The sequence below is a fragment of the Pseudopipra pipra genome, chromosome 2, assembly GCF_036250125.1.
Source record: "Pseudopipra pipra isolate bDixPip1 chromosome 2, bDixPip1.hap1, whole genome shotgun sequence".
In the NCBI taxonomy this organism is placed as follows: domain Eukaryota; kingdom Metazoa; phylum Chordata; class Aves; order Passeriformes; family Pipridae; genus Pseudopipra; species Pseudopipra pipra.
The window spans coordinates 42,802,204-42,816,019 of record NC_087550.1 but is presented as its reverse complement, the minus strand read 5'-3'; the positions used below and the strand labels follow the sequence as shown (position 1 = coordinate 42,816,019).

Genomic DNA, 13,816 nt, shown 5'->3' with positions numbered 1-13,816 from the left:
CATCCCGCGGAGAGGCCCCGTCCCCCCCTTTGCCAGCCCATGGCTGTGCCACGCCCTCAGACGGAGCGGACGGGACACCAAACCCAGCCCACCTGACTTCGCCGTGACCCCGCGGAGGGTCTCTAACTGAGGGGAGAGGCGGGCCGTGACCTCTCGCAGCCAATCACCAGCCGGTCTGCGGAAGACAGACGGCGGCTACAGCCAATGGCTGCCCGGGTGCGGCGCGCGGCGCGGCCCCGCGGGCGGAGGGACGTGGGGGGATCCCGGCCCGCCCGTTGCGTCACGGCGGGGCGGGGCGGGGAGAGCGGCGGGCACGATCCGCCAATAGGCGCGCGGAGAAGACTGACAGACAGGTGATTTGACCAATGGGAGGGCAGTGGCCGTTAAAGGGCCGACGGCCCGGAGGGGAGCGCCAGGCGCAGGTGAGCGGGGAGTACGTCCCCCGGGGACCGGGCGGTGCGGGCGGCGGCACCGGGCGGGGATGGGGCGGCCGCTGCCTCAGCAGTGTGCGGGCAACCCCTGGCACCTTCGGTAGGGGTAGAGCGGTGCAGCTCTGCCGCTCTGGGCCCCTGGGGGCGGCAAGGCGATTGTCCTCCGCCTTCTCTCCCCGCGGGGAGGCTCCGCTCGTCTTCCTCCTGCTCCAGGGAGAGTCGCGCGGCCGTGCCGTTTTGAGGGACCCTGGGCTGCGGTGGGAGCCGCGGGCCCGGCTGCTCCCCAGGGTTCGGTGGCTGGGGCAGCCGTGCCCCCGCCTTCTTTTGTTGCCGCCTCACTCCCCGCAGCGCTCGGGTGGGACCGGGCCGGAGCTGGCGCCTCACCCGGGGCTGTGCCCGCACCGGTCCCTCCGAAACGCGCCCCCCGCCGGGGAGGGGTTTTGTGCCGTTCGTGGCCGTGACTGGTTCGGAGGAAGGGGAATGTCAGCCTGATGAGTCTCTGGATTCATTAGCCTGAATCTACAGCTGCCTCTCATTCTCTGTGCCTCTCTCCTCTCAGCCTCGTTAAATGGTCCTTTTTGGTGGTGTTGGTTCCCTCCCCTGCGTGCCTTTTCGTTTGCGCAAACCGGGCGCTTTTTGCAGGGGGGGATGTGTTGGCCACCACTAAGCCTCTCTGTACAAAACCCTAAGTTGCGCCAAGTCAACGTAGCCATCTGTTGGGAATCACATCTAAAGTTTTCTAGAAATCCCCAGGCTGTAGTATCCAAAGATACTCAGACTCTCGAATTTGTTTAAAAAAACTTAGAAGTAGCAGGTCCTCCTAATTTAAACTTTGGGTTTTTTATTCAAGCATATGCCCTGAAAGTTTAAAATAAATAAATAAATAAATAAATAAATAAAGGGACTATCAAGACATCGTGTTTAAAAAAGTCATGTTTTTCCTAAAGAATACTTCTAAGACTGTTGATGCTAGCAGCAGTCCTTCGGTCCTGGTGAATGCAAGGATGTTTTTCTTTGTTTCCTTGTTTATTTTGGAAGGGTTGGTTAATTTTTTTTGTTGCTCTAGCACTTAGACAATAAGGTGTGAACAAAGGAGACAGAAAAGACAGAGGCAGAATGTGGATGCCTCTGCCATTAAGTATGTCAAAGATATTCAGTATGTGTATGTTCTGCCTGCTTAGGGAGTTTGCAGCTTAGTTTTACAACACTTGTTTCATTTCAACTCTGACAAATAGTTTATGTTTCTTTAGTCCAGCATTGAGGACCTTTGTGACATTGGGCTGCTTCTGGTGTGACAGGACTCTGAAACTTGTAGCTCCATGTTGCCATCTTTTCTGGAAGACCTTTGAAATCTTTGTTACCGTATAATCAGAATTGTTCTTTTTTTTTTTTTCCTAGTCATCACTTTGCATTTCTGCACAAACTGTAAAGATATGCAGTTTGCATTTGCAGTTTCCCCCCAGCTTCTTGTACTTCTCCTTAGTGGCAGAGCACAGGAAACTGAGAAGTTCTTGACTTAGCCTAAGCACTGCTTAGCAACAACCAACACATCAATGTGTTATCAACATTATTGTCACACTAAATCCAAAACAGAGCACTATCCCAGCTGAAACCAGGACAGTGCTGTATGTCATGTTTTTGTAAATCAAGCTTTTCAAAGTGGTGGTAGGGTAGCTATCTAGAATGTGTACAAATCCTAGATTATTGCCATTCCTGTTTCTTTTGTACTTCGAGCATGTAATAGTTCATTTTTCTCCATTAAAGAGTAATATCCTGGAGACCATCTAGCACTGTCAGAAAATTGAATATCCCAAACCTCAGGTTTAGTTAGATAATAAGGCTTTATAGTTAATATATCAGGAAGGTACACAGTGCCACAGTGGATTTGAGCCATCCCTGGGAATAAGTACACTGTTAAAACAATTCGCTAACACCCATTTATATTAATAAGATGGGAATCGTCCTTAATGAGGCCAAGTACTTTTAAAAAGGAAAGAGTTACAAAAGGCAAAATGTCCTTTGCTATTGGAAGTTAGTAGTTATGTGTTTTAAAACAGGTAGGTTTTGCTGATGTTTCACTGGGAAATTCAGGGCTTGTATCAGACCTGTTCAAGCAAAAATTAAAAAAAGTCTAAAATAAAACTTTACCTAATAAAGGAATTGGATGCCGGTAGTTTCCAAGTTAGTATTGTAGTTCTTAAAGGTCATGTCCTTAGCTTATAGCATAAAATCCAAACCCAAGATTAGACACTTCACGAAGAGTGGCTAGGGAGATCAGTCAGGTGGTGGAAAGCACTGGCACAAGGAGCAGTGAGGCTGACCCACAGGGTAACCTGACATTTGTGTGTTTTAACTCTCAGCCTTCTCTGGGGCTAAGGACAAAGCTTGCCTGTCTGCATCTTCCGTGTTCATGTAGAACTATATTTAGAAGATGATGAAATTTTGATTTGAAAACCGAGGTGTTGTTTTTTTCCTTGTGTTTGTGCCCATATCAGCCTGCTGTACTAACTTTGAGAAATTTAGGGAGGGCCAAGGTAACTAGAGATACCATATGAGTCTCTAAAATCTTGTGGTTCCCTGTTATTGGGAATGATCAGAACCTTTTTTACATAACTGGGACTAAGTAAAGGACTTAGCCAGTATATACCTTGAGATTAAAAGTCTACTGTTTAAGTATCTTAAGAGAAAATTAAGTATCTACTGGTACTTTCAAGAGTTTAGTTTGATGTACCCAACTGGCAAGTACTTAGGAAAGTTTGACCCATTTTCCCATAGTCAGCAAAGTACTTGAGTGTTCGCTTAAGTATTACTTAAAACCAAACCTGAAATTCTACTGATTTCAGTGGAGATAAGTGTGACCTTGTAAACAGAGATTTAATGTCCTGGTAGTGACAAGTCAGAAATACTATCATTCTTGTGAAACTTATGTTGTACCTGAGTACTCTATGTGATTCTTTATACCTGGAAGACCAACTCAGGATGGATACCTCTGTATCTTTCACACACACTCCCCACCTTGAAAACAGGTAAGTGCAAATGTATGTGTTTCTAAAGCCAGTATGAAGATACGAGTACTTGATCATTCCAGGAATCACTATATATTTATCAGTCCAGAATAATTGCCTTGTAAATGGTGAAGATTATAAAAGTGTTCTAAATTTGTTCTGTGTGCAGGTAACTTTCCTGAAGAATTTACTTCCTCAATGATTTATCAAAAGGTTTAAAAAAAACCCACAACCAAAGACTTTACACAAGATAAACTTAGAATTTCATGCATAAGTCAAGAAATTCAGTTACAATAATAACAGTAAAGCACTACTGCTGTAATTTGCGTTTGAAAAGCTCAGCAAGTACCAAATAAATTGATTTACTGACAGAGAAGTAAATATGATTCTGCTTTCTTGATATCTTTTTGTGATAAGCTTATAATAATCAAGGTTAAGGGATATGCTTAAAGATCAGATAAAAGGTCTCAGAAAAAATTATGTAATTTTAGCAGGTACAGTGCTGTGTTCTGGTATGAATCTGATTTTCTAAATCGACAACATTTTTTTCACTACTGGTCATGTCAAGTTAGGAGTCTGCATTAAAGCACACTACATTACATTATTTTTTAAACAATTCCCTTTTCTCAAAACCAACTAGAATTTTATTTTCAGAAGGGTAGAATATTTCACACATCCTAAACAGCAACATGCAGCTTCCTGCTTGAGTCTGAGGAGTCCAAAGTGCTGGGTAGCTGCACAGCAGAACTGGGGACTGGTGTATGCTAATACATGCTCATGCTATGCAATTGATTTCCTCTTGGGACTTGGTTTTGCATATTTGCTAGCTAGTAATCATTGGAAGTAAGTGGCTTGACAGTGAGAACGGTATTGTAATGATGAAAAGTAGTAAAGCAGTTTTCTAAATGCAACATTTTAAAAAATACTTGATGGCAGCATGCTTGCATGTTGGATATGAAAAGATGTTGCTTGACATGGAAAATTGAGCCACTTACTGACAGTCAGTCATGCATACGAGATGAATAACAATATCTACACTACATTATCCCCCAAATGGAGAGTTGTTGTGTTGTGCTGATGTGTATGTTTTAACCAGGTTTAGGGAGAATAACAGGAGAAAAAATGCTTAGTAAGTTAAGAATCCTGTGTAGCTTGGGGAGGGGGTTGGGGGGCGTTAGAGTTAAGTCCATCAGTCGGTAGGAATTGAATATATAGTTTGCAAGCCATTTGCCTTCAAGTGGACAAATGTCTATACTGCATGAACAGTGAACAAACACAGCAGCTTGAAACTGTATAGACTGTATGGTAAGTCTCTGGCTTGCTTGGTTTAAAGCCTTCTAAACCTATGTACAGTGGTAGATAAGATGGTACAAATGGTTGTTCAAAATAATCCTAAATTGGACCCATTACCAAGCAATCTGTGACCATGAACCATTTTTGATTCTCAGTTTCTGCTTTCAGGTTTTGGTTGTTTTCGGGGGCTGTTTGTTTTTTGGTTTTGTTTTTTGTAATACAATCTATGATGTTACTGCAGTGATGTTCATTACTGCATTAATAGTCCCCTGTTTTCTCCCACTCAGACTGTCCATCTCTGTACAGAGTTTCACACAATCTGTGAGGTGTATTTATGGGGTTTAGTGTTCTCTTCAGCATCAGGGACAGGACCAGCTGTTGCTGCGGGCAGAGAACTGAATGAACTTTAAAGCTGCCATTGCATCTGACACGTTTTGCAGTGTAAGAAGGATAGAGCTGCATGTAGTGACTTATTCTTAAATCTGTTTACTGTTAAAGTATCTCTCATGCATGACATTTGTTTGAGCTAGTAATTTTTTGACATTAAACAGGATTGCTTCAGTTATTTTATTTCTGATTAAGATAAGTCGGAAGAGCTTCTAAAATTTCCATTTTCCATATTAATCTACTTTTTTATGGAAATGGTGTCTCATTTAAAATGTGTCTCAGAAATTTCAGTCTCCTACACACTTGATGATTTTGAAGTAATGATATAACAATTTCAGCTTCTTCTGGAAATAATGTAGTATTCAAACTGAAATGTGTATGTCAAATTTCAGTCCTAAGCAAATCCTGATTGGCAAAACTCTTAAGAGTTGAAGGAAAATAGCTGTATTTTTGTAATGGAAATATCAAATCAACTGTAACAGTTCATGACATGGATATATTAATGGTTGTATAATTCATAGGACATTAGAGAAGGTATCTATGTCTACTTTATATTCAGAGTCTAAGAGAATGGTTTTCTTTTATCCAATAAACAGTCAGCTCAAAATATGTATTCCTTAAATGATGACTTAGGAGTCAAGTTGCTAAATGAAAATATATAGTGTATACCTTGGAGATTTATGTTGTTTGCTCTTTTTCTCTTAGGAAGCCTGACAAATAGAAAAATACTACAAGTGAAGAGAAAATTCACTTCACGAGAACTGAGCTCTGCTTTCATTGGCTTCTAAATTTATTTATATTAATAGCTGACTAGTGTCAGATCATCTCTGTGGTCTACTGTGGTGAAATTATTAGGTTAAAGCTGGAAAAGATGAAACAATTAAAAAGAAAAAGGAAAAGCAATTTTAGTGTTCAGGAAACTCAAACTCTCCTTAAGGAAATCAGAAAAAGGAGAGAAGTACTCTTTTCAAAGCAACTTAATACAACAATTAATGAGATGAAACGGAAAGCTTGGGAGGAAATAGCAGAGTGTGTCAATGCTGTAGGTGAAGGAGAGCAAAGAACAGGGACAGAAGTGAAAAGGCGATACCTTGACTGGAGAGCACTCATGAAGAGAAAACGTCTGAATGCAAACATCAAAGTAGTAGGTGCTGGGTTTCACCTTCCTTCATCCAATTTAGATGACTCTCTCAATGAAGACATGGATGAGAAAATGGGATTTGCAATTGAATCTAGTTTTGAATGGCAAAATATCACTGACTTCAGAGAAGCCGGTGGATCTTTAACAGAAATCAAAGTAGAAGAGGAAGAGGAGGATCCGCAGAATTTCGAAGTGAGTGACTGACATGCATTAGTTGTGTGCAATATGGCCTTTGTTTCATTTCAGCATAAGGCTGCTGTGTTTCTTTATAGTGTCTGTTTCTGATTTTGTTTCTGAATGTGTGAATTGAAGAAACTGTAGAAACAAATATATTTCAGAGAGATGGTATTCAAATCTAGCAGCTTGGAATTGGGTGTAGGTCTTGGATGTTGATTATTGAATTGATATACCTAAAGCTGGAATATGGCTTCACACATGTATTTTCCATTTGTATGTGCCACAGATAAGAATTAGTTCAGTCAGTAGAATGAAAATATGCTCTTGAAGGAAACTGGTTGTTGTAATATTCAGGCTGTCTGGATGGATGAACAGAGAAGAAAAGTACACTTCTTTAACAAATGGAAGTATATGTTACCTGCAGGTACAGAAAGAAATAGAATACTGTTTGCGTGATCTTAAAATGAACCCACAGGAGATGAAACCATTACTTGAATAAGTCAGTTGGCCATTCTTCTCTTTCAGAATTTTAGTGTGAATTTGACAAGCAGTTGTGGATTCTCCAGACAGGTTGTTACTTCTAGTCGTACTGTGACTGTCCTAGGGAAGGCAGCCAGCTGGAGTCAAGTCAAATGTTGGGATAGTTTTGCTGTGCCTCTACAAATATATAGTTCTCATTTCAAAAAGGGGTATTCAAACAGTTTTCCTTTTTTTTTTTCTTCTCAAGTGAGAAGGGTGGGGAAGCAGCTCCTGTCTTAGCTCAGTCGGTATATGTGCTGGGAAAAAATCAGCAGAAGCTGTTAAATGGTAGTGAGACTACTGTCAGACAGTGCTGAAGAACAGTGTCTGTCTTCTGCTGAGAGCAGTGATCCTAACCATCTCATCATCTGCGTCATAAATAGCTTTACAGCAAATGTGGTAACACAGAACGGATAAAGTCCTGTGTATAGACCCACTTAATGGAGTTGGAAGGGTTAAGAGCATGTGAAAAATGTCAGTGTTAAATGTTTCATAAAAAATGGAATCCTTAAATTAGTGAAGGTTGGGTTAGCTTACATACCACACAGCCTATGAATCCATCTGCTCTGATAAATAATTAGTCACAACAAATTCCTAGTGGCTTCCCTAAATGTCACTCAGGTCTATGAAAAGTAAGAACAACATATGGTCTCGTAGATCCATTTTTCTATCAGTGGTTCTGAATGATCTGTAATAACTGTGCTGTGTGTTTCTGTATGTTCTTGCATGTCCACTGACAAACTGATTTTGCATTTTTCATTACCAAGTATTAACTTGCAGATAAAGTGTGTTTCTCTACCTGTGTAATGATAGAAAAGTTTTCTGATTTAAAATGGTTATTTCACAGCATGCGAGTTAAACAGTTCTGAGTAGCTTTAAAGATGAAAAAACGCAATATGTTCTTTTCAGTCATGTGTAACACATTTATTCCAGCATAAAGACTGGAGTGTAATTCTTTTCTGTCATGTTCCTCTGCAGTTTCCTATTGAGGAAGAAGAAGAAATATTGTCATCAGTTTTGCCAGATTCGAAAAAGGAAAATGACCTACCAGACTTCCCCCACATTGAAGAGTTTGGAAATCTAAGCTCTGCTCAAGCTAGGCTAGCCTATGAAGATTCTCATTTGCTTATAAATCTGGAGAAGCAAAAGCTGGATCTGGAGAAACAGCGACTGGACATTGAAGCCGAAAGGTTGCAAGTGGAGAAGGAACGCCTGCAAATTGAAAAGGAACGGTTGCGGCACGTTGACTTGGAGCGCGAGAGGCTTCAGATTGAGAAGGAGCGACTTCAGATTGAATGGGAGAAGCTCAGGCTGGAGACTCTGCAATCCGAAAAACCTGCCCTGGAAAATGACCTCACCCCAACAGAAAAACCCATCATACAGCCTCTGGATCTAGAAACTGAAAAGTTAAAACTTGAAAAAGAACGTTTACAGTTAGAGAAGGAGAGGCTGCAGTTTCTCAAGTTTGAATCAGAGAAGCTGCAGATTGAGAAGGAACGCTTGCAAGTGGAGAAGGAGCGTCTTCGAATTCAGAGAGAGGGTCACTTGCAGTGAACTTCTCAACTAAAGTGTCAACATTAGTGTTTTGATGTTTCTAAAATAGAGGTAGTTCTTTTCTTAATACTGAAACTGTCCTAGAGGCTAAACATTTTTCTGTTCAGAGTTGAACATTATGTTAAACTGAAAAAAAATGGTGCTCAATATATCCGTGTGCCTGCATAAGTGAGCTAATGTGTGAAATTGCTTTTCAGTGTATCAGAACTAAGTGTTATGTTCTCTTGTCTCCAGTATTGTGCTGTATTAGTTTGGTGTCCTCCTCTTGTAGACATGTTGGGGAGAATCAGGGCTGAACCTTATGCTGTTTTTCACTGTAGTAACAGTAAGGAAGGATTGGAATAAATCAACATATGTTGCGAGGACATGGTGCTGACAATTTCCCATATGGTAACGAAGTATAATTTAGGCAGAACAGAGTAATACAGAGTCATGATGAGATTGATTCATTAAACTTAGTTTCCCCTTTTTTGTTTTTTTTTTTTTTTCCTGCCCCCACAATTGGAAAAAGAGTTGAAGAGTTTTATAGAAGTTAAAGGGCAAGTTAAATTTGTTGCAGTTGTTTTTACTGTTGTTCCATGGCTTGAACTGAATGAGAGTGCAGAATATAATATTGTTTCTTTTGCATTAAGTATTCATACTAGATAAAGTTACACATCAACCATACCTACTATGAGCTAGACGTTTGGTTTCACCAGGTCCTTAATAATGCTATATGGAAAATAGCACCTGTCTTAGTGTAGCACAGGGATTTACTGATTGATCAGGCATGCTGTCTGGTGAGTCTGTGATGACCCGCTGAAGGAAATACCTGGTTTGTTCGTTGAAAGACAGTAGCTGGTGGATGGGAGTCTCAGGAGTGGAGACACACAGGCTGAGCAGAGGCTAAGGAGCACTGAGCTTGAACATGAACATGCTCGTTGCTGGTTCTACCTGGCCAGCACTGAGGTCATGTCTGCAAGGCAGCCAGAAGAGGCTTCTGTGACTGACACCATATAGTATATTTTAATTAGACAAACAGAAATAATCCGTGCTGAAGGCTGTTGATATTTTTCATAAGAAATGTATTCATTTAACAAAAAAAAACATCAAGGAAGGAAGCTTTCCATTATTTCATATATGTTTAAATCCAAACTGAGCCAGACTTCACATTTCTCATCTTTCTCCAAGTAGCTATCTTTTGTTGTCTCCATTTGAAACTTAGGACTATGAGAATACTAAGTCTAAATATATGTTGAGTGACTTACGTGAATTCTTGTGCAAGTAAATATATTTATACCACTACAGGTTTACTCTTATTCTGCAAAGAAAATGTTATTTTTTTATTACTGAAACAAGTGTGCTTCTACAGTGGAAATAAATTTGACTACTACACTCCAAAATGGCTCTTGAGACTGTCTTAACAGAGGGAGAAAGCTACATCTGAAGAGAAACCTAGGTACTCAGCACTGCAGCACCCCAAAGTTGCTGGTGCCTGTATTCTCTGTGTAGTAAATCAGAGAGATGAGACCCCTCAGAGTTGAACTTAAATCAACCAGCACTTACTTGAGAAAGGAAAAGGGAAGGAGACACCAACCAGCTAGATAGAAATGCCCCAGGGGGAAGTGTATCTGAAATTTTTCTTCCTGAATGTGGTTGGCTTATGGTGGCTTGATGCCGGGTGCCCCCCCAGAACTGCTGTATCTCTCCCCTCCTCAGCTGGGCAGGGTAGAGAAAATATAACAAAACACTCCTGGGTTGAGATAAACACAGGGAGAGAGCGCTCCTCAATTACTGTCACAGGCTAAACAGATTCATCTCGGGGAAATTAGCTTATTACCAATCAAATAAGAGTAGGGTGATGAGAAATAAAAACAAATCTTTAAACATCTTTTCCACAGCCTTCCCTTCTTCCTGGGCCTTAACCTGATTTTCTGTACCTCCTCCCCCTGAGCAGTCCAGGGGAATGGGGGCTGTGGTCAGTTCATCACATGCTGTCTCTGCTACTCCTTCCTCCTCAGGGGGAGGACTCCACAGTCTTCCCCTTGCTCCAGCATGGGGTCCCTCCTACAAGAGATAGTCCTCCATGAATTTTTCTAACATGAGTCCTTCCCACAAGCTACAGTTCTTCATGAACTGCTCCTCTATGGGTCCCTTTCACAGGGTCCACTCCTTTAGGAACAGGCTGCTGTAGTGTGGGTCCCCTGCAGGGTCCTGCCAGCAAACCTGTTCCAGAGTGGGCTCCCTTCTGCATGGAGCCACAGGTCCTGCCAGGAGCCTACTCCAGTGTGGGCTTCCCATGGGGTCACAGCCTCCTTAAGGTGCTTCTATCTGCTCTGTTTTGGAGTTCCTCCACAGGCTCCAGTTGAATCTCTGCTTTATCATGTGCCTCTATGGGCTGCAGGGGCACATCTGCCTCACCACAGGCTGCAGGGGAATCTCTACTCCAGTGCCTGCAGCACTTGCTGCTCCTCCTCCTTCACTGCCCTTGGTGTCTACAGGGCTTTTTATCTCACATATTGTCCCTCCTCTCTTGGGTAGCTTATTCCCATTTCTAAATAATGTTATACCAGAGTTACTACCCCTGTTACCAACGGACACGGCGTTGGCCAGTGGCGGGTCCGTGTTGGAGCCGGCTGGCATTGGTTCTGTCGGATGTGAGGGAAGCTTCTGGCAGCTTCTCACTGTAGCACCTCCTGCTACCAAGACCTTGCCATGGAAATCTAATACACTGAATGAAAGTGACAGTTTTAGCTCCCTGATACGTATCAAGCAAATTGATACTAAAAATAGCTTTCTGTGATTTGGAGAAATTGCTTATCTTTTCCTTTTAAAATACGAGAGAAGCAGAATTCAGGAGGTTTGTCAGGATTTTCTAGTGCGTAGAGCATTGACCAAGATAGTGGGGTAACATGGATTTTATGATTGCTGTATCCTGGGATGACCAATTTTCTAGATAACTATTCTCACTGCCAAACAAGGTGGGTAGGAACAAGGGGCATCATACCCAGCTCTGCAAGAGGAAGTGACCAGAAATACCAGACTAGGACAGAGAGAACCTTCCTACAGTTTTCTCTGTAAGAAGTATCTGACCTGGAAGGAGCAAATCTGGCTCCTGTTTCGACAGGTGGTTGAGCTGCTGCTTGATTCCAATAAAACATGTCTTCATGTTTTATTCCAACTGTATGACTTATTCAGTAGGATAATGGTTTGTATGTTACATTGGACACCTTCAGAGTTACACCCCAAGAGCATTAAAGGTTATGGGGAAAACTATATAGATGAACCATTTCTGAATCCTGAATTGTTTCAGAAATTTGAACACTTCTCCAAATGTTAATAGTGCAGTATATAAGCAATTATTTTCTAACAGCTATTCAGCCTCCTAGGGAAATGATGCATCCTTTGGTTATAGAAAACCTCTTGGAAAATACTGAATGATGAAATTAAGTATCATGATAAATCATTGAAAATATGGTTTCATCATAAAATTTAGAGAAAATTATAGAGTTTTATACATCAATTTTATAGCTTACTTTTTAAATAATGAAAATGCAGTCATTTTCTGATAATTTGAATTTAAATGTTGTATCTTTAAATACTAATCTGCAATTTCTTAAACCTCAATTGCTTGATTCACCAACATAGGATCCTGACAGCAAAGCCTAAGGGCAAGATTTCAACCATGAAAATGTTACCAAAGATAGGACATACAAATAAACTCATTTCTCTGCTAGAGAGAGAGATTTGTAGTCCTGCTTAAAATAAGGGCCTGTGATTTTAAGTAGTGAGTGACTTTTCCAGACTGGGAAGAGGTTAAAGACAAGGGGGAAACCACACCTATTGAAGGAAGAGGAAAGTATTTGGAGAAAAAAAAGGAGAGGAGTGAAGATCAAACATTGGTAAGAGGGGAGGCAGGTGAAACTGGTGATAGAGAAGTATCCCATTTTCATTTTAAGCTGCTTTATTGAGGTTTTTTCTGGTGCACTGATGGCAGATCTCATGGCTCTGTGACCCCCATGGGAATTTATGAACAGGGAAGGTGAGTGGCCTGAGGTCCAGCATGCAGCTTCACAGCTGCTGCCAAAGGCGGCAGTTTGCAGACTCCATGTGTGCCATCTGATTTCTGCAGTGGGAACACGTGCTGAGACCTTTGTAAATGCCATTATGTCCACTACTCTATGAAGAGGTTTCTAGCCTGTAATTTTAAAGCCAGAAGGCTAAATAACAAAGGTAAAATAAAAGCTGCCTCAGAGAGTTTCTCACTGTCTGTTATTAACCATGGGTCTCACCAATTTGTGCCTGGCTAAGACATTAATGAAAAGAAGCAGTGTGCATCCAGGTGTTTTCACAATGCAGTTTGGAGACAGGCTGGCTAATGCTTAACAGTGTTCTACTGATAGCCAGAGGAGATCATAGGGTAAGGTTGTAAATGTGGTCCCCAAGAACAGCCCAGGATGAACAGCAGCCATACTCCCAACAGGACACAGCTGACAAAGCACAGTAGGATTCAAAGGCAACTTCTTTCCCTTGAGTAAGTAGTCTTGTTATTTCTGGGACATTTTGAGCAACTTGCATTGTATGTAAAGAGATGCTGCAAGCAATGTGTACACAAGGTATAAAATAATTTATTAAGATAAATTATTAAATTATCATTAAGACAAATAAGAGATGTTTAGGATTTCATAAGCTCTCAGACTAAAAATTAGTATTGTCATCACCTCAAGGTGTCTTTACCATTCAGGGAGGCATCAGCCAGGAGAGTAAGGGTTTCTGAAATCCCCCTTGCAAGTGGGAACAGAAGCTAGCAACGCATGTTTCTTCAGCTTTTCACAGAACTGTTGATGCAGTTGCCACAAAAACTGCCTCCCCCAGAAGCTCCCCTCAGAAAGGCATGGAGTTCTCCAAGGAGACGGAATCAGACCTAGGGCTGATATTTGACAAACACAAAAATACCCTCAAAAATTCTACTCCATGTCAATCAGGAGCCTTGACAGAAGTGCTAGGTGGGAGAAGAGGGAGGAGGAAAGACTGATTTTTCTCCATTATTGCTGAAATCAATTAGTGAATTAGCCAGAGAGTGTCAAAAAATGCTACTACATGCAATGGTGTTTTGCATCAATGATTCAGAATGCTTGTAGCTGGTATTAGGACTATAGAAAGAGTTTAATCCAGGTTTGTTTATTTGTTTTTTAACTAAAGAGAGAATAAAATAAAAAATATTGCATTTTGTAATAAATGCCCGCCCTTTGTTTGTTTTCAGATAATCAACTTGTTTGAAGATGCTTGCTCCAAGCAAATAGGAAGAGGCAGGGAAGAACGCTTTCCAT

At 41.4% G+C, this 13,816-nt stretch overlaps 1 protein-coding gene across 4 annotated transcripts; it reads left to right on the top strand.

Annotated features, from left to right (window-relative positions):
* Nucleotides 1–325: 325 nt before the first annotated feature.
* On the top strand, nucleotides 326–9,889 carry MSANTD4 (Myb/SANT DNA binding domain containing 4 with coiled-coils). 4 transcript variants are annotated; one of them, XM_064645189.1, is made up of 3 exons: nucleotides 326–422; nucleotides 5,822–6,449; nucleotides 7,932–9,889. In XM_064645189.1, the coding sequence occupies exons 2-3, from the start codon at nucleotides 5,988–5,990 to the stop codon at nucleotides 8,505–8,507; spliced, it is 1,038 nt and encodes a 345-aa protein (XP_064501259.1). In that variant the 5' UTR covers nucleotides 326–422; nucleotides 5,822–5,987; the 3' UTR covers nucleotides 8,508–9,889. The 4 variants fall into 4 exon arrangements, with proteins under 4 accessions (XP_064501259.1, XP_064501261.1, XP_064501260.1 ...); XM_064645191.1 differs by lacking the exon at nucleotides 326–422 and having other exon boundaries at nucleotides 468–6,449; nucleotides 7,932–8,150; nucleotides 8,223–9,889; XM_064645190.1 differs by lacking the exon at nucleotides 326–422 and adding an exon at nucleotides 471–3,457.
* The last annotated feature ends 3,927 nt before the right edge of the window (nucleotides 9,890–13,816 follow it).

Excerpts from the sequence above, each read along its gene's own strand:
- MSANTD4 (XM_064645189.1), top strand. The coding sequence starts at position 5,988 with ATGAAACAATTAAAAAGAAAAAGGAAAAGCAATTTTAGTGTTCAGGAA. Across the intron at positions 6,450-7,931 it reads AGGATCCGCAGAATTTCGAA|TTTCCTATTGAGGAAGAAGA; the intron begins GTGAGTGACTGA and ends GTTCCTCTGCAG.